We start from the raw sequence: 20,702 nt of genomic DNA on the forward strand, positions 1-20,702 counted from the left end.
GAACACATTTTCACAGGATTCCAAATAATTTCTACGAGAAAGATTCCTTGTTTGAAGCTTCTTGGGGGCATCAGAACAAGCACACTGCGCTATTGAACACTTGTAAGTCCACTTCCCTGTTCTACTGTGAGGTTTCCAGCTGCCTTAAAATTAAAAAAAAAAAAAAAATCCCTGCTCTTAGAGATGGTCAGTTCCAAGCTCCGTATCTCAGGAGTAGGTATTATTGTTTAGGTTGCCTGATGAAAGCAGGCAAAATCATTGGGAATCCAGGCTGGCCCAGACCTCCCAAAGTGATGCTGAGGTGTATAGCAGAGGAGTCACCCCGAATCTGAGGAATGCATCCATCCATTTCACATTTCTTGAACGTTCCCCATATGCTCATCAAAACTCGTCACAACTGGCTCAACTACTCAGGTGTCTGCTTTTCCAGAAAACCTCACTCATCATTTAACAATTTCTTCTCCCCACCAGGTCTCTCTTGTCATGTTTAGTACATATTCTCATGATTAATGACCCAACATTTACCTCTTTTGTCACCTAGAGGGAGTGATTTGAGGGCTTTAGCCATGTCTCGCTCGACTTCCTCTTCCGACTACCTAGCACAAGCAACCAATAAAAATGTGTTTAATTCATGAAGGAAGAACCCACATAAAAGAGTTGTTGACACTTGCTACCAATATTTTCGTACTCCTCACTTCTCCTCCAGCCTCTGCAGTCTGGCTTTGCCACTAAAACTGGTCTTGCTGGGGTTACTCATGAACTATTTCTCTCTACATCCACTGAAACCTCCTAAGTAAAAACTTAAGTAAAAACCTTGCTTGACCTCTTGGCAACTTTTGATACTGCCAACCACTCAACTCTTCCCCGGATCTCTCATCCTATGATTTGCACAACGCCGCATTGACCGGATTTCCTTGCTACCTCTTTAGCTTCTCTTGAGTAATTTTTTTCAGCCTCCCCTTTTCTTCTCCAGTTGTTCTCAACCATGGATGAATATTGGTATCATCTGGGGACCTTTGGAAACTCTACTAAGGGTTCTGTCCTCAATTTCCCTCGTGTGTGTGTTGGTCGGGCGCAGTGGTTTCCACACCACCACCAAGCAATTCTCTGACCCTAGCTGGGTGCCCTACAATTCAACTCAGCTCTGACACTACCTGGCAAAAGCATCACATCTCACAGGTTAACGACTTAGTCCTACAAGACTGACCCATCCTCAATACACACACACACACACACAAACACGCTTCAGATGCCAATCAAAAGTCCAGGTTGTCACCTCTACTTGTAACCAACTGGCTCTCAGGAATTCCAACTACCCCATCCCTGGGTTTGATTAATTTGCTAGAGCACCTCACAGAATTCAGAGAGGCATTTTCCTTACTAGATTACTAATTTATTATAAAAGAATATAACTCGGGAGCAACCAGATGGGAGAGATGCACAGGGCAAGGCCTGGAGATGGGGTATGGAGCTTTCACTTTCTCTGAGCACTTCACTCTTCCCCAAATCTCTATGTGTTCATCAATGCCGAAGCTCTTCCAACAACCCTGTCCTTTTTATACAGGCTTCTTTACAGAGACATGACTGATTAAATCATTGGCCATTGGTGATTAATTCCACGTCCAGCCCCTCTCTCCATCCTGGAGGTTAGGGGGTAGGAGGGAAAGTCCCAACCCTCTAATCCCATGTTTGGCTCCACTAGCAAGCAGCACCCCTCATCCTTACGTGGGGTCCAAAAGCCACCTCTCTAACAAAAGACATCTTTGTAGCTCTCTTCACTTAGAAAATGCCAAGAGTTTTGGGAGCTCTGTGCCAGAAATAGGGAAGGAGACCAAACTATATTTCTTACTATAAATCACAATGTCACACCTGCCTAGATCCAGTTGCAGAGATTTTATTTATTTAGGATGAGCACAGCTATTCTTTTTTTTTTTTCTTTTAAAGATTTTATTTATTTGAGAGAGAGAGAGAGACAGCAAGAGAGAGAGCATGGTGGGGGAGGGACAGAGAGGGAGGGAGAAATATTCCCCCTCTGAGCAGGAAGTTCAACGCAGGCTTGATCCCAGGACTCCGGGTTCATGACCTGGATCCAAGGCAGATGCTTACCCAACTGAACCATCCAGCAGCCCCGAGCACCAGGGTTCTGAAAGCCCTACAGGAGAATCTAAGCTGCGGCCAGAGTTGAGCAACACTCTTCTAGCCACTTCTCAAATTGTCAGAATCCTCTGGGATCTCTCCTGGACTCTCTGGTCAGCCTAGAGAGTTTCCAGGCTAAACTCATGAACTCCCACGGCTCCGATTACCATCTCTGTCAACTGCGGTCAACTCCACAAATTGCCACCGAGGACCTCTCGGGCCCACCAGACCCATACACCCAACTGATTACCAGAAACTTATTTCCAGGTCTTCTGTGGACAGCACCACCAGCCATCCATCAGCCCCAGTCAGCACCTTGGGTGACACCTCTGGAACCTTCCTTCCCTTTTCTCTCTCTCATTTAATAATGACCAAGTCCTGGGGAGTCTGTCTTCCAAGTAACTGTGGAGCATCTGTCTTGCTCTGTTCTTGCTGCCGCTGTCTTAGTACAAGCTCTCATCATCACCTATAGTCTGAGTTATAACAAAATCTTACTACGTTGTCTCACTCACTACCTTCAGCCTTGACTCATTTACTCCGGAGCATTCACTAGCCCGCAGCCCCAAGTATCCGTCTAAAACAGAAATCTGATCCTCATCCCCAGCTTTAATTACCTATGGGAAATTCTTACTCCTTAACAAGAGCTCACAAAGCTGGACAAAAGTAATCCCCGCCCAGCTCTCCAATCTACCATCCCCTTCACTCTCCACAGTCCAATTTTATGCATTTTTCTTTCACCTCAAAGACGCCATGCTCGCAAGGACCTCAGGGTCTTCACACATTGCCTACGTGGCACCCTTTCCCGTAAACCTCCTCCTTTAGCTAACTTCTGAATTTTATTCAGTTCTGCACTTGAACATCAATTCCTCAGGTAGCCATCCCCTTACTTTCCTAGTTAGATTAGATCTTCTCACCACACTTTCCTATCATACCCTAAACCTATAGACTGTAACCCCCCTAGGCGCAGGGACCATGTTTCTTTCCTATATCCAAGTTCTGGCCCTCTGGCACCCCTTGGGAAATGAATGAATGAATAGATGACCCACATGTACGGCAGATTGCCACATCTAGCTCTAGAACTGTTGCCAAGGGGAGATAATTTCAGTCATTAGGAATATTAGTGATCAAGTAAACTCAAGGCAAAAATGAAATGCATTTAAAGAACCTCAGGTCTCACATTAGGTGGGAACCATTCTTTTAGAGATAAGAGTTTGGGCAATTGCTGGAGATCAGGAAACTTAATTCTCTTAACATGATAGTTTCTTTTTTTTTTTTAACATGATAGTTTCTTAATGAAGCGCTCTGTCTTGATTTTCTGCATAATTAGAACCCATGTTCGGGCGGGGGGTGCAATTTTTCAAAATGACCAATCTGTATCAGTCTCAGCTTCATAAGGAACCACTTAAAGAGTACTGAAAATGAACAAGGAAAGTTATCAAGAACATATTGGAAGTTTTGACCGTGTGAGGTTTGCCTTTTAATGTTAAGCTAATAATTCCTGCAAGTCGGGCAGAGGCGAGAATGAGGTAATCATTAGTTTAATGATGCAGTGCTAATTAACCTCTTCCGAATAGGTTATGTAATATAACCCAAGAGGCTGGCTAGGCTGATAAAATTCTAGAAGAAAATCTGGAGGGGAATAATGATGACCGACTGGTGATGAATCATTATTCCTTCCAGTAAAGAAAAGAGAACCACAGGCAAGAGCCTTAAAGGTTCTAATAACTATGCAGCACCTGGCCTGGAAAAGAAAAGTGAAAGACCTACTCGCTTATGCACAGACACTGGGAAAGCACCTGTCAACAAGTTAGTGTTTTTTCATGCAGGGAAATTAGATTTCTCTAGAGCAGTGCTGTCCAATAGAAATTATAATACAAGCCACATGGGAAATGGTTAATTTGATAGTAGTCACATTAAAAAAAAAAAGTAAAAGAAAGAAAACCAGCTTTAAAAATATACTTTAAAAAAAATATACTTTATGCAACCTAACACATCCCAGATATTATCATCTAAAAACGTAATCAGCATTAATTTTAAAATATTTATTTTGACACATATTAATATCTAAACAATTAATGATATATATATATATATACATTTTGCACTAAGTCTTTGAAATCCAGCATTTAATTTACATTACAGCAGCTCTCAATGCAAACTAGCTATATTTCATGTGCTCAAGAGCCACATATGGCTACTGGCTACCATGCTGGGCAATGGAACTTGAGACTTCATTATCCTGATAAGTGTGTGAAGGTGTGTGTGTGTGTGTGTGTGTGTAGCATGAGTAAAATGCTATTAGTGGTGACTCCAAAGTAAAGAAAGATCTGCAATGTCTTTTGAGTAGCAAAGTAAAGACAATCTTTTTAGTATAATTGTATGATCACCTGTGTATTTTAGTATGTTCTAATTCTTGGAATATTGGTAATCCATAGATGGTCTATGATTACATATAGTAACGGAGTCATTATTTGTAATGCCTTAATTTAGCAACCATCTGTGATCCACGTTTCCTTAAAAAAAAAAAAAAAAAAAAAAAAAAGAGCCTCAGCAGGGACACAGAAGGCCCGAGTGGAAAAGCAACTGGACATGTGAAATCACCACGTCCCCCTCAGACCCAACGTGTTGGTGAACATGTCTGGGTTCAGACCTTCTCGATGGGGAAACCACCTTCCTTTGATTCATGGGGAGGGGGGGGGTGTACCAAAGGAGTGAGAGGAGAGACACTTCTCAGGCAGGGAGGGAGGTGGAGGCAGCCTGTTTGCATGCAGGATATAAAGCACCTCTACTCCAGTCAATTCTTCTCACAAAAAAGGGGTATCTTACTCTCAACACCTGACACCCTGAACGCTCTAGATAAATGGGCATCTGCTGCTCACTTCTGATTATGGCTAGAGTGAATCTGCCACAGTGTATGACAACGCTATCCAGTGATGGTGGCATGCTATGGGAGGGGACTCATCTCCTCTTTTGAAGGAAGGAGTCCATCTGAGTCCAACTTTGATCTGAAATTCTAACTGGGACCTAGAGACCAGTCCACGAGGACAGTATTTAAGTTACTAGGAGATGGGTACCATGTTTACGAGCTCTTCCAACGTCATCTCCCTGAAGGCAACTTAAGTCGTTCCAAAGGAAAGAAAACACCCGACTGACCTGGCAGTCATAGCTCAATATTTAGTTACTATCAGATTTTTCCAGTTGGGTCAACAAGAAACTATATTTCATCGTGTTTCATCTCAACGGTTACCTCATACTTTATACATTTACCTTTTTGTTTGGTCTATTAATCGTCCCTATTTCCTAACCTCAACCTGACCATAAAAGGTAACATACAGATATAGTTTTAAGTAGAAAACAGAGATAAAAAAGAAATAAACTAACACTTTTTAAACGTCTGTTATACATCAAGTATCAAGCTAAGCATTTTCTATGCATGAGATAGCGACCCCCATGTGAGACAGGATAACTGAAGCCATCCCCGTACTCCACAGAATAGGAATATTGTAAATGTCCTTAGTCACATACTTTTTTCTCAAAGCTTTTTCATAGAAAATATTCCATAGTCCACAAACCTGATGATAGTCCTTAAATGTCTTTCATTACCAATTTATTGTTTTTAGTGTTTCCTTTCTAGACTGCATCCCCAATCTCTATTAACCAGAAGCATCAGCCTACTTCTGAGTTTGTTCTGAATGGCAGCACACAATTTCTTTATTGAAGGAAGAGAAGATGTTTTAAAATGACATATGAGAAACAACTTCTTTTGCAAATACAATTTGCAAAATTGTCAATTCTTTTGCAAATACTCCAAGCCATTACCGCAGCTAACGTGTTTCAACCAACTGATGGACCAGAAAATTTGTCTTCCTTTTTGCCTTTTATCTCAGTCAACACCTCTTTTTATTGACCAAAACTTTGAAACTTAAAAATGTCATTTGGCTTATCATTTCTAATTAATTCTCTTGTTCATCAATCAGGTTGATGACAATCAAACTTTCACTTTGCCTTTATTCAGTTACCCATCCAACAAATCTTCACTTAATTCCTGTTTGTGGCACATCAACCATGTGCATATTTCTCTAAGGATGTTTCTATAGCCAATCCCTAAACTCCACGTACCCACCCCCCCCAAATTTAGGTTTTCCCTCAATTTCGACAGGAACTGTTATCTCAAATTGCATGTAATATCAGGACATGATCTTTCCAGTTAAACACAGACGTCTAGAAATAGATTCAGTGCCCTTCCAGACAGGAAGTAGGAGCTAAATACCACTAGCTCTAATGCCATGGATCAGGAAACTGTGACAGGACAACAGAAACAAAACTTTTCCCTGATGAGATTTGGTCAAGATCCTCTGGCAGAGCAAGTTTGTCTCCTCCATTCATTCATTCTTCATCCCACAACTCTGTCATACAATGAAAATTATGCTTTGCAGAATTATTCCAAATGGATCAGTCTACGGAAGTTATGTTTTCCAAGTTGGCCTTTTGGGATGGAAGATACTTAGTAAGAGGCTAGTGCTTATTCTACATGCTACAGACACCAGCCAGACTTTTATGGATGCTCTCTGAGTCATGTGCATACCCTATTTGAATTCATTCTAAATGAGGGAAACCAGCTTCCCAGTTGGAGATAAAGCAAAGACAACTAACTATAAAAAGAAAAAGGGGTTAAAGATGCAGTGGCTTATCCCAAAAGTCTATTTATAGCTGAGACAAATATGAAAAAAGGGCCAATTGTAACCTTTTATTCACCACTTACAGATGATGTATCAGCTCAGCAGACAACACATGGGACTCTTCATTTAATTTTTATTTGTGCTGAAGATGCACAAAGGAAAGGGCTTGGACTTTGGAACCGAGCTGATTGGACTGACTTGCCCCATCTTTGCCTCATTAGCTGAGTAACTTTAGAAAAAGTACTTGCAAACCCTCTGAGTCACACAGTCCTCGTGTAAAGTAGGAGCAACGCCAACCATGACCCACTGGAGTTTTGATGGGGGAGATAAAGCATCGTGTTTAGCAGCGTCTAGCCTTGTTTGGAACCAGATAGGTCTAAATTAATATGAGTTCCCCTTTCCTCCCCGCCACGTGTCTGTACAAAACAACTTTGCTTTTGGCCTTGAAATATGAACTTTCTCCCCTCCCCCATCAAAATACATTTTTTTTCAATTCCCTGCCTGCCTAAGAAGAGACAGAAATGACTTCATAGAGGTAGCGGGAGGGAAAAATTAACCTCGACCCCTTAGTCACCGTCGTTAATTGTATCAATAAGGGGGATGCCAGTTTTTGCTGGTGCTCTTCTTTTGCATTTCATATTCTAAATAAAACCATAACATTTTCTTTTTTTTTTTTTTTCCCAGCCAGTCCTGAGGCTAGATGGCAGGGTGTGGGATCAATTCCAACTGCTATTCCTGATCCTCGGGCCCCTTCGCCTGTTCTTGGACAAGCCTGAGAGGTCAGAGTTGGACACAAATGCTTCAGTGATGGCTTAGCCGGGGCCTGTGTCCTTGTGCGCGGGGGCCCGAACATGGGTGGTGCGCAGGGGGGGCGGAGAGGCGAAGAGGACCCCTGGGGCCTCTCCTGCTCCGTGCTTTCCCGGTCATGGGCAGAGCAAAGGGCGGGAAAGCGTGCACTGTCGGACGGACAGACGGGGTCACCTTCGCATTTCCCAGGTTCGGTGGCTTGCGGTTAAGAGCGAAAACCATTCCTCTTAAACTAGCCGAGGGCCAGCGCGCTGTTCCAGGGCTCGTGCAGCACGAGGGCCCCTTGCTCGCCTCCCCCTCCAGCCCCGCAGCCCCTGGGTCCCGGACGCAACTCACCGAGCTGGAGCTGTTCGCACGTCAGGCCTGGGTTCCCGCCGATCCTGCAGCGGTAAATCGCGCCGGGGTTGACCACCGAGGCGTTGGCCAGCCAGCGGGCCGTGGGCGCCCCCACCACGAGCCTAGGGGACAACCGTGCGAGTGCGCGCAGACGTGAGCCGGGTACCCCCAGCTCCCAGGTCCAGAGCCCCGCGCCTGGACGACCTCCCCCCACCCCCCCCCGCCCCAGGCGCCCCCTCCACCAGCCTGGGTGACAACCATGCAAGTGTGTGCAGACGTGAGCCGCCCCCCCCCAGCTCCAGAGCCCCGGGCCAGGGCGCCCCCCACCCCAGGCGCTGCTACCACAACCCCAGGGGACAACCGTGCAAGTGCGCGCAGACGTGAGCCGGGTACCCCAGCTCCCAGGTCCAGAGCCCCGCGCCTGGCCGCCCCCTCCCCCCCGGCCCCAGGCGCCCCCACCACGACCCTAGGAGACAACCGTGCAAGTGCGCACAGACGTGAACCAGGTCCCCCCTAGCTCCCAGCTCCCAGCTCCCAGCTCCAGAGCCCCGCGCCTGGACGCCCCCCGCCGCCCCAGGCGCCCCCACCACGAGCCTAGGGGACAACCGTGCAAGTGCGCGCAGACGTGAGCCGGGTCCCCGAAGCCAGGTCCCCCCGCCCCGGGCGCCCCCACCCCGAGCCGGGCCAGCGGCTGGCCGTCGCAGCGCTCCCCGCCGGCGCCTCCCGAGGGCGGGGAGTTGGCCGGGGCTCGGGACCCGGGGCGCCCCCGCCCCCGCCGACGCCCCCCGGCGCGGTCCCGGCCGCTCACCATCGGTTGGCGCCGTGGCCGTGCAGCACCAGCGAGTAGCCGAACAGGGTGTTGGGGGGGCCCCGGTAGAGCAGCGCGCTCTCGGTGTCCACGTTGTAGGGGCGCCCGCTCGGCACCCGCAGGCACAGCAGCAGCAGCAGCAGCAGCAGCTCGCGGACGGCGCCCCCCCGGGGCCCTGGCCCGCGCCTCGCTTCCCCAGCCATGCGCTCCCGGAGGGGAACATCCAACGGCGAGCGGCCGCCGTCCCCAAGTTGCGCGGGACGAGACGGTCGGCCCGGGCGGGGGGGCGCCCCGAGAGCCGCGCGGCGTGTCGGGCGCGGCGGGCGGGACGGACGGAGGGAGGGAGGGGGGAGGGGGAGGGGGAGGGACGCACGGAGGGGCGGGCGGGCGGGGCGGGGTCGGCGTGGGCTCCGCGGGGCCGGGCTGTGCGGCGGGGACCGCGGGCGCTCTGCGGCCCCGGCCCCTGGGTGGGGTCCCGGGCGTGGTGCGGAGGCGCCGGGCCCTGCGCGTGTCGCCGCGCGCGGCTGCAGGGGGCGCTGGGGCACCTCGGCTGCGCGGGGCGCGCGTCCGGGCCGGCGGAGCCCGGGGTGACCCTGGGGCGCAGAGCTGGGCCTGCACCCCCTGCGCCGGGCCCGCGCGCACCCGAGCCCAGGCCTCCGCGGCTGCACCGACCCGGGCGCCGGGACGCGGCGGGGAGCCGTCTGCGTCCTTCGGGGGCGCTTGGGGTCTGCTCTGAAGGTGGCCCGCGGGGGCGCGCCGGCGACCACGCGACGCGTTCACCGAAGGGCCTTAGGTTAAAAACCAACTTGAGAGCCCCCGAGCCCCGCTTTTGGCGACGAGGACCTTAGGGCTGCTTCCTGCGGGGGCTCCGCACCCTCCCGCGCGCGGCCCCTGCTCCCCGCTTCCCGATGATGATGCTCCTCCTTCCCAGGCCTCCGCCACCGGATACACCTGCCAAGGGGGTGGGGGTGGGGTAGACCCAGGCCGAGGTCGAGAGGCAGACACCATCGGAGCCCCTGAGAATGCCCTGGAGCCCCACGGCCCAGCGCTCCTGACCTGGGGGCTGATGTCTACCCTGATGCCGTCCTGGTGGGCCTCCGGTTCTGGAGCGACTGGAGACACGGCAGGAGATGCAGGTCCAGTTACTGATTACTACTACGTGAATTTAAAAAAAAAAAAAAAAAAAAAGGAAGGAAGGAAAGGGTTCATTAAAGCCAGACTGAAATAGCACATCTCAGGTTGTAATGGCAGACGCACAGTTAACATAGTTATTCATCTCTTCCGCATCCTTATTGAGCAATCCTGATGCTAAGCCCACCGGACACCTCGGTGAGCAAGGCCCCGCAAGCCTTCAGGAAAACTTTCAGCCAAGGGGTCCATAGACACACTTTTGCTAACCAGAGCAAGTTCTGAGTGATTTAGGGACCCTTCAAAAGAGGTTTGAAGGACCCAGAGGGGGGAGCTAGGCTGAGCAGCTTGAAGGGAGGCATGAGGGATGACCCGGGCAGGGCCAGGCAGGGCAACCGGGTGAGGCAGGTCTTGGCTGGAGCACTTAGCTGCGCACACCCAGGGAGGTACTCCTGGAGGCTCACTAGGGAAGCGAGCACACGCCATGAACGTCCCAAACCAGGTTAGGAATTTTCAACTCTGTGCTCAGGTGGACAGGATGCAAGTTGAAAGATTTGTCTTGGGCTTGGGATGTGTAACAAAAAAGACCGAACACAGAAAATCTAATTTTGGAGGCTCCCGCAGCAAAACATGTCAAGATGGTAGTGACCTGAACTAGAAAGGAGAGGTAAAGGAAAAAAAATAGATTCGAGAAATCTCTGCAAGATAGAACCCATAAAACCTGGTGTTAGTAGTGGTAAAAATGAACGTAGAGCAGAGGCGGAGTCAGAGCGTGTGAGTTCGGGATCTGGGTACATGGTGCTAATTCAGAGAGAAAAAAAGAATGCACGAGAGGACTGGTGGAGTGTGAGATGTTTGTGGAATGTTAACATATTATAGCCACACCCAACCCAATAATTTTTACTCTTTTGCCAACAGACCACACGAGAGGAATAGTAACTCTCTCATTACCTGCGACAAAGAGGCAAGTAATGGTGTGTAAGCAATCTATCATAAAAATGAAATGAAGTGGCTTCCAGAAAAGTAGCTATCAGGGCCCAAGTTGGAAGGTCTTGTTCAGTTTTTCCACTCAGGGTGTATTTCTTTCTGAGTAGATCTGTGCACTGACTTCAGCCCAGTTCTACAACCAGCCCCTGAGCTCAGCAGTCCCCTCGCTTGCAGCCACAGCATTTTCAGTTGAGGCTGGGGAACCAGATATGTCAAGGGCACTCCCACACCCTCCAGACTCCGGCCGGGCGCTGACCTGAGCACCTCCCTCTTTCTTCCCCTCCCTTCACCAAACCTTTATGCGATGACATCCACTCGACATAACTGTTTCCACAGCATAATCAAGAGGAGGAGCGGTCAGTAGGGCATCTCGATGCGGCAAGTGATTGTGCTTATAATTTCACCACCTTTCTAGAAGCAGCTACCCATCACCACTTCACACCCTACATTAGCCATGAGTTTCTTTCCTCCGAGGCGTAGAGAACAGTGCACTTTTCTTAAGTCGGTGGGAATAAAGGGCGTTTAATGTTGCTGGAGATACTGCTATCTCCCTAATCCGTGCTTTTGTAAGCGAGTGCGTGCAGGGGGAGAAGGATAGGACTTTGGGGAGAAGAGAAGGACTTCTCAACATGACTTATGCCTATTCCTCACCCTCAACTGAACTTGAATATGCATCCATCCAATTAATACGTGTCGTTTGACCAATAGCGTTCCAGGTGCCCAGTGTGCCAGGAGCTGCATCAAGGACCTGAATAATAAAAAATAAAAAATAAAAAATAAAAAATAAAAGGACCCGAATAAGAGTAAGAGATGAAATACAAGTGATCTCTGTCCTTGGTAAGAAGTCCTCCCCAGTAGAGAGGATTCTAATACAGGCTCGCCCAGCTTCTCAGAGTGAGCATTTCTCTTTCTTGAAAGCCTCTCTTCTTGGAATACTACCTTTGTGAGCTTTTTCCCCTTTTCTATCTGGCCACTGTGAGTCTTCTTCACTGCCTCCTTTTTCTCCACAAGTGCTAGAGAGCCCCAGGGCTCCATTCTGAGCCCTCTTTCCTTCTCTTTCCTCCCTTGTTAGGAGACGTAACCCATTTCCTGTGTCTTTAAATACCAGCTATATAATACTGTTAGTTGCCACCAGGAGTCCCCAGTTCATGTCTCCCTGTCTCTCTTGAGAGCTCCAGATGCATATGTTTTACTGCCTACCTGACCTCTCTATCTGAATACCTAGTGGGCATTGTGACCACAACATATCTAACACTGAGTTCCATTCCCGCCTCGAGTCTAAACTATTCCTCCTCCCAATCTCTTCCTTTCTCATAAATAGCACTCCATCTACCCAGTTGCTCAGACCAGAAATTTGGAAAATAATCCTTGATTTCTTCTTCTCTCCATTCCCCACATCTAATCCACCAATCATCAAAGTCTATCAATTAATTCAGTCTTCAAACCCTTCCTCAAGATTGTCTGTTGATCGTCTTCTGTCCTGCTGGTACCCTCTTCCAAGAGCAGAAATCTCATCTGGGCTTTTCAATCATCCACTACCTGGTTTCCCTACTCATCCTTCCTTCCCCACAGTGTCAATTTTCTACAAAGAAGCTAAAGTGAACTTTTAAAATTCTACATCAAATCATGCCTGCTACTCCCTTGTGTAAATCCTTTAAATAATTTCCCATTGTTCTTCTAGCACAAACTTAATGTGGCCTCCAAAGGCCCCGTGTTACCTGGCATCTGACTACTTCGCACATTTACCATTGGCCACTTGGCCCAGGTCATGTTGCTTTAGCCACATAGGCCTCCCTTAATTTCTTTGAGTGCATCGAAGTCTCTTCACCCCTGGGGCTTTTGTCCATAATGCTCCCTTCGCCTGGATACAAAACCTCTGACTTTTTCACGATTCATATCTTTCTTCAGTCTTAACCTAAAAGTCTCCTCCCAGAGGATTTCCTTGCCCACCCATTTAAAATAGGTCACCACGTTGTTCTTTCACAGCTATGTTTTTCCTCTTCAGAGCTCTTTAACTCATAATGATATATGTATTTACTTTTTCATTTTCTCTTTCTCTCTACAATTTGAGCACAGAACACTTGCATGGTTTTGTTGCAGTTGTTCACCACTAAATCTCCAGCACCTGATAGTCTGGCTGGCACAGAGCAGGTGCTCTCTAAGTATTTTTTTAATGGCCCTTACATGATTTGAACTTTTTACATTATTAATGTCATACATGGAGAGAAATCTAAATGTTTATGAGTTTATTTTCATGCATTATTACATGCAAAGCAATGTGTTAGGTCCCTTCGTAGATGCAAAGACATAATATAAAGATAGGTCCTACTCTCAAGCAGCTTATAATTTTCAAGGAGGCAGATGATACGCTTTAGAGAAGCAGACAATATAGTCAAATGTGAATGTCATATACACCGGGGGGAGAAGAGACAGTTGTTTGCTAACAAATGGTGTTGGCATAAAGGGCAGTCTCGAGGCCTAAATTTAGGTAGAGTGTAAGGCGGGGGAAATGAAAGAATTGGTATATATAATACACTGGGGAGAAAATTGACATGAATTGTCAATTCACGGAGAAGTAGGGTATGACGGGCATTTTCAGGGTAGGCGACTGAGACAGTGGTGATACCATGAAAAGCAACACTCAAGGCAACTAGGGAGAAAGAGTGGGAATGGAGAGGAAAGGGAGAGTGGGTTTGGACAATGCTGAGTGAGTTTTAGAGATGAGTCTGAGAGAGTAGAATAATCATAGACCTGTCTAGCGAGTACTGTTTGTTGGTTTTTTTTTTTTTTTGCTTCTATTTCTTATTTTTTAAAAAGTACTCAAGCATGCAATAAGTGACACTACTAGTGATCCATAAAGCAAATGCTTATACTCTCCCCCTTTAACCTTTAACTACCCTCCTGAGGCACTTCGTCCCCTTCCCTCAATAACTTGACTGCACTCAGGTGCTTGTCCCAAGGTCTGCTCTTGGGGCTCAAACTAAGACAATCCAAGGGTTTTGTTGTTGTTGTTTGTTTGTTTTATTTTTACAGTAATAGAGTTCCCAACAACAAAACGGAAGCTCAAAATTCTTTTATCTTGAAAGAAACTATTTGCTCAGATTTCCTGATACTTGAATGTAAATACCAGTTGACAAATTTGCTTTTAAAGAATCATGAAACAAAGCATCTTCTGAATCTTAAGGGTTCCGAAAACTGCTGCGAAACAGTGTGGAACACGCCCTCGAATTCCTCATAGGAAACTGAGAGGCTGGAGCATCTATCCAAGGACTCAGGCTCTACTGGCAGGAGGTGAACCTCCCCACAGTTCACAGGGAGGCACACTCCCAGGCAAGCTAGGAGTCCTCAGGCAGAGGAGGACACAGACTCCACGCAGCAGCAGGGGAGCTCAGGTCACCCCGAAAGGTAGGTCGTCCAAGGTGTCTGTTACAACTGCCCATCAAAACCTTGGGTGGGAAAAGAAACAAAAAACAAGCAAACTAAAACAAACCTTGGGTGGTTTGTTGATGTTGTTCCAACCTGACTTATAATCTCTTAAGTTTCCTCTGAGTGAGTGTGGGTAAAGCCCTTAATACACTACTTAGCACATAATCAGTACAGGATAAATAGTAACCCTGACTCCTTCATTCTTCTTTTCTTACCATCATCATCATTAATAATATAATTTATGTAGAAATAAAGTACCTATAGAAATAAACAATGTATGGAAATCTGAGCACAGGGCTTATATGTGGAAGGTTGTCTAAGTTAATAGCAGGCATTTTTTTGGGGGGTCTCTAATTGCTTACATTTCTCTATTCACTCATTCAACAAATATTTATTGAGCACCTATTATAGCTGAGAGAGGCTATGCGTAACATGGTATACAGATTTGGGGTCCTTATCCTTCTTAGATGTGCATCCCAATAGGCAGTCAGGCAATAAATAATAATCATTCCCTATTTTTAGTCTTGTGGCTCAATGCATTGACATATGTAAACACATGATTTTTTTTTTTTTTCCTACAGCACAACTATGAATATGTCATTTCCCCACTCAGGGACTCCTAATGCTCCTCCCCCAACTTAACCCAATTAAATTAGGGTTTCTTACCTGGGTTGAATACCTTCCATGCTTGGCCTCAAGCTAATTTTCTTTTTTTACCTACCCCAAACGTAACCTATTTCTCCTTCCCTCTGGAAATGTTTCCTTTAGTTTGGGAAATCAACAGACAAATAAATAACTCTTTAAGACTATAAATAACTATTTCAGCAGGTACCAAATGCCATACACAATGGAACATAACAGAGAAATTCAACAGTGTTTTTTGTTTTTGTTTTTGTTTTTGTTTCTTCTTGCTGGGGTGTTTGGGGCAATTTTCCAGAGTAGAAGGGCAATTTTGAGAAATTTTATTTTTACAGTCTTCCAAAACTCCTGAAACTACTGTTACTTTCTAACTTCTTAAACCAAGTCTATTTCATGCTTCAGTTCAGAAAACGAAACAATTGCTCCTCTTGTTCCATGTATAGAGGACCCCGTATAAAGCCATTTTCCCCCCAGAGCACATAGTTATTACGTGACAACATTTTATCTCGTAAGTAATCTGACCCGGGAGATTGGGTTTGGGCACTGGAATGATTTAACAACTGGTCCACGCAGGGATCTCACAGGTTCACATGACAAACAGATAGTTCACGGTGTCACTTGCCTATATTCTCAGAGGGTCGAGTTGATGCAAAAGTGCTGTACACCAGTGTCTCATCCAGAGCCTCTCGTATGATGACCTCATCTGGAAAAACAGCATTCCTAGGCATTTTGGAAAGAGATGTGGTGCATAAACAGTGTGAAATTGTTTAATCATGGGTAAAGTTTTATCACACAATAAACATTTACGTACACATGATCCAAGCGCTTTGAAGACACAAAAGAAATCAAAGAGACCTTCGTATTCTTGAATAGCTGGCAACCTGATTACACAACACACACAAACCTGAAACCAGAAAACAACGTCAAAGCAACAGAACAAAATACATTTAAATACAAACTACACATAATACAGCACCGATTTGATAATGTAATAGCGAGGTGTTGAAAGTAGCTAAATGCTTTGTGGGGGGACTGAAGGAAACAAAAAATCGAGTTAAAACTAACTTCCTTTCTTTTCTTTTCTTCTTTTAAAACCAGACCACTCTGAAAGAACATAGAGATTATTCCTTGTAGACCAGATAAAAGATAAGAGAACATCAGAGACTAAAATATCATCAGTAAATAGGAGGAATGTAAACAGTGCGAAGGGGCTATACCACAGTGTAGGGACAGTAGTGAGACATAGAAAGAAAAATAATTTGATGTACCAACGTTTCCTGAATTGTTTAAGATCCTACAGAAACCTTAGAATTATTTCTAATTTGGATTAGTGAAATATAATGCACAATAGCATAAAAACTAATTTTAGCTCTATCTCATGTCTGTGCGCTGGAAGACCAGCAGACAGATCGGATATTCTATTTTCAGCGTACATTGAAGATCAGCTTTGTTTATAGCAGTTGCATGGTATACTGACCCTGTAAAGTAAATTTCCTCTGTTTACAGAAACTAGGAAAAAGTATTTTGGTTTTCAAGCCACATGTTGTTCACAAGAACTTCATTAGAATTGTGGATAAGAGTGAAAAAAGTCCATTTCAGACCCATCTTTTATTATTGTCTAAAGGATGGTAACACTAACTCAACACAATCACAATAATGTAAACATTTTCTTTGTGAACTTTGTGCATAAAGATATTTCTTACTCTTTTCATGCTTCATATAAGAATAGGCAGGCTTTTAATTAAAAAAAAATGTTTACTTATTTATCTTAGAGAGAGAGAGCACGCAAGCAGGAGGGACAGAGGGAGAGGGAGAGAGAATCTCAAGCAGACTCAGAGCTTCATGGAGCCCGGCATGGGGCCCCATCTCACAACCTGGAGATCATGACCCTGAGACCATGACCTGAGTGGAAACCAAGAGTCAGATGCTTAACTGACTGAGCCACCCCACCCAGGTGCCCCAGGCAGACTTTGTTGTTGTTGTTGTTGTTACTTATTTGAAACAAAAATGAGAGTAGAGAGAGAAAGAGAACACAAGCAGGGGAGCAGCAGCAGAAGGAGAGGGAGCAGCAGACTCTCCGCTGAGCAGGGAGCCCAATGTGGGGCTCGATCCCAGGACCCCGGGATCATGACCTGAGCCCAAGGCAGACACTCAACCACTGAGCCACCCAGGCACCACAGGCAGGCTTTCTAAAAATCAAGTTTTAGAGACTTACAGCAATTTGGGAGACATGAAGTCTAATAATGAAACCCTCCTTATATTTTTACAGTTTCGTTGTTATTAAAACGAAAGGGTCCAATGTCACTAAAGTTATTTCTGTTTCCAAAACGTTACTGTTTTAAGTTATATATATATATAGCTGGGGAACCCTGTACTTTCAGAGCCTGCAGTAGGAATCAGGAAATCGCCTAGACAGAGGGCAAGTGAAAGGCATTCAGTTCAGTTGATAACTATTTAAAAAAGTGAGATGATGCAAATGCAAGGAGAAAAATATGAATCTTGAATAAATGTCAACATTTATGGGTCTATACATCAAAATCTATAATTCGCTATGTGTGTATCAATCAATCATCCATCTGTCTTTTATTATATGCTGGCTTAGGTATGTGCAGAATAGGAATGTTTAACTTTTCTTTCCAGAAATGTTGGATAATACTCTTTTCCAGCTGTAGTACTATGATATAACACAAAATACATATTTTGGTCTTTACCCCCAGCTCCCGGCCAGAGGTCCAAAAATCTTGTAATTTCCTAAGTGATAAAAGTGAAAGGAGCATCTTGGTTATAATATTTGGATTTTGTTTCCAGCTTGAAATAGCTCAGGAGGGATAAAGATGACTTTTGGAAAGCCCCTGAAAATGGGGGCTGATTGTCAGGGGAACCAACCATGTGATTAGAGGAATAGTACTTTCAGCCCCATGGCCCAAACTCCAAGGAGAGAGAAGGGTGGCTAGAAGTTAGGTTCAGTCACCAAGGACCAATGATCTAATTAATTGTGCCTGTATAAGGGGACCTCATAAAAACTTCAAATGATGGGCTGTGGAGAGCTGCTGGGCTGTGAACACTGAGGGTCGTGTGCCCAGAGAGGACGTGGAAGCTCGGCAGGTCTCCTGGCCCCCATACCTTGCCCTGTGCATCTTACATCTGGCTATACCTGAGTCATATCCTTTATGATAAACTTCTAAATACAGTGTTTCCCTGAGTTTTGCAAACCACCCTAGCTAATTATTGAACCCAAGGGCAGGGTCATGGGGACCCCTGATTTTTAGCCAGCCAGTCCAAAGTATGGGAAGCCCAGATTTTGACTGATGTCTTTTTTGTGGGACTGAGCCCTTAATCTGTAGGGTCTGTGCTAATGCTGGATATCAGTGTCAGGATTGAATTAAATCGTAGGACACCCAGATGGAGTCTGCAGAAAACTGGGGAATTACCTGGTGTGGAAAACCTACACATCTGGTGTCAGAAGTGATGAATGTAGAGACAAGAAACAGTGTCTTCCTTTACTAGGTTTCACAATTGCCTTGCCCAGGACTCCTTTCCCTTTGTGTGTGTGTGTGTATATATATATATATATATATATATATATATATATATATATAGTCTTCTGATAAACATCCAGAAAATAAATTACACTGGCATGAACCTTTACAATTTACAGAATATGTTTCCTAAGCTGCACTAAAGTAGCTGTGAAATAATTATCAGTAAAGCTTGAGGTCCCAGGGGAATCATATGGCACAAAAGGAAATGACACAAAATGCACCATGGTAGCAAGAGCTACACTTTTAAATTAAAAAAGAGAGAGAGAGAGAGATGATTTTCAACTTAGGCTTAATCTGGAAATTGCTCTTCTCGTCAATAGATGAGCAACTAAGAGCAGCAGCGCTGCAAACTCTGAGACAAATGTCAAAGATGTCTAGAAAGATCACAAACACTTAGATCTCAGGGGTGGAGAGAACTGCTAAGACAACATTTCCAGAGTATGCAGACCTAATTAAAGATTATTTTGGGGTATAATTGGAGAACACAGTAACTTCTATTAACAGAGATTGAGCTTTGAGTAATTGTATGTAAATAACTGAGAATCCTCTGAATGTATGATTAACTGCCCTAATAAAAGGCAGTGCCACCCAGGTCTCATTAATGTGATGCCAGCATAAACTCAGGCAGAGAAATAAAGAATATACAGGAATCAGGTCAAAAGAATACATAAGAAACAGCACTGACCGTGTTAACAACCGGGTGGTTTTTTGGTTTTTTTGTTTGTTTGTTTTTTGGTGTTTCCCCTCCCTGCACCCCCTCCCCCCCGCCACACCACATTGGCCATGACAAAGGAAAGATTATTATTGATACTTCAGGGAGGAGAGATTGAAAATTTAATATAAGAAGTCCCGCAACTTAGCTGATATCTTTGAAAGTCAATAGTGTTATGGGTAGTTCACATTCCTCTGTGAGTTGAGTCAGGCCTAGTTGCTGCATCTATTCCTGGTACAAAGTGCTGAGAGACCAGCTTTAATTACATGGAGGATTCTGACCTAGAAGCATCTCAACTAAAAATTGCAGCCAATGCTTCTCTGCTAAGGAGGAGGTAACGCTGTCTTACCAACGCTTACTCCTGGTTCCTTAAGCAAACTTCCGATTATAGGTTTAATCTACTAACTTTATGGATCCTTAGAAGAAAATAGTGAGGGAGGTAGAAGAATTTCTTTCATTTTGGAGGTAAAGCAATGGCTTCCAAAGTGTTACCTGGCTTGCTCAAGGCCAGTGACTACATTCCCTTACAAGGAGACTAGATTGGCCTCTCTAGAGGGAGAGCCGTCTGAGTGGGTGCCAGGGTTTGGGTTTCTGGGCAAAAACAGAAAGACCTTCCTCAAGTTTGAGTTAGAGAAACTAAGATTCTATTATTCAGATGAAGAATAGAAATGACCTCCCCCCCCCCCAAAAAAAAGACAAAACTAAGTTTCAGGAAACAGGTGGAAACTGACCAAACCAAATGTCCCTGGGTGACACTGTGAACAGAGCTGAAGAATCTCTGATTTGTCCTGACCGCCTTTGGTGTCTTAAAGACACGAAGATTGCCTGGATATTATCGTGCACATTATCGTGTTAATAAGTGACTGAGGGGGGCATGGGGGGGCTCAGTTGGTTAAGCGGCCGACTCTCAGTTTCAGCTCAGGTCGTGACCTCAGGGTCATGACATCAAGCCCCACGTCAGGCTCTGCGCTCTGTGTGAGGTTGGCTTAAGTTTCTCTGCAGAAACTTTGAGAGGATAAATAAATAAATAAATACATACATAAAATAATAAATAAATAAATCTCAAAAAGAATAAATGACTGGGCTAAGACTCAACCTAACCTGCCATTCAGACTTACTATTTTTTACTATTTCCTTCTAATATACTTCGGGACGTGTGCTGTGCATAGAGAAGCTCAGTATCTAAGGAAATCTTGCCTTTAAAGCTTGAGAGCACCTGTTTCATTCCTAGCTTAGTTGGATTTGGGGTCACAGTGTTTTCCTTGTAAATTAAGGAAGCCCCGGGAATTCCAGCGTTTCGCCCCTCTGTCTCTCAAGGTCCTTTCGAGAAGCCAGTCGGCCTCACCGACAAGTGCTAAGTATTGGAAATAAGGCCGAGGGAACGAAGTAACACAGAATGTTCCCTTTGAGATCTGTGGGCGCCAAATCTTAATCATGAGACCTTTTTATTGAAAACGATTCCTGTATCACCTGACCTGCCTATATTCCAGTACAGACGTAAA

General features: G+C 45.4%; 1 protein-coding gene and 1 long non-coding RNA gene across 4 annotated transcripts in view; both read right to left on the reverse strand.

Annotated features, from left to right (window-relative positions):
* Nucleotides 1-9,039, reverse strand: part of ITGA4 (integrin subunit alpha 4) — a 79,334-nt gene extending 70,295 nt beyond the window's left edge. Inside the window, exons 1-2 of one of the 2 annotated variants that reach the window (XM_077883278.1) lie at nt 8,767-9,036; nt 7,959-8,080 (exon numbers count right to left, since the gene is read on the reverse strand). In XM_077883278.1, coding sequence (XP_077739404.1) covers nt 7,959-8,080; nt 8,767-8,969 — 325 coding nt within the window. In that variant the 5' untranslated portion in view covers nt 8,970-9,036. Of the gene's footprint in view, nt 1-7,958; nt 8,081-8,766 lie in introns of both variants that reach the window. The other variant, XM_077883279.1, reaches the window with a different exon arrangement.
* Nucleotides 9,040-9,413: 374 nt separating this feature from the next.
* The window catches only part of LOC144304575 (uncharacterized), a 52,874-nt gene continuing 41,585 nt past the window's right edge, over nt 9,414-20,702 (reverse strand). Inside the window, exons 2-5 of one of the 2 annotated variants that reach the window (XR_013371511.1) lie at nt 15,758-15,850; nt 15,569-15,666; nt 11,533-11,629; nt 9,414-9,921 (exon numbers count right to left, since the gene is read on the reverse strand). This is a non-coding gene — a long non-coding RNA (uncharacterized LOC144304575). The remainder of the gene's footprint in view (nt 9,922-11,532; nt 11,630-15,568; nt 15,667-15,757; nt 15,851-20,702) is intronic. The other variant, XR_013371510.1, reaches the window with a different exon arrangement.

The sequence above is a fragment of the Canis aureus genome, chromosome 34 (genome assembly GCF_053574225.1).
Source record: "Canis aureus isolate CA01 chromosome 34, VMU_Caureus_v.1.0, whole genome shotgun sequence".
Classification (NCBI taxonomy): domain Eukaryota; kingdom Metazoa; phylum Chordata; class Mammalia; order Carnivora; family Canidae; genus Canis; species Canis aureus.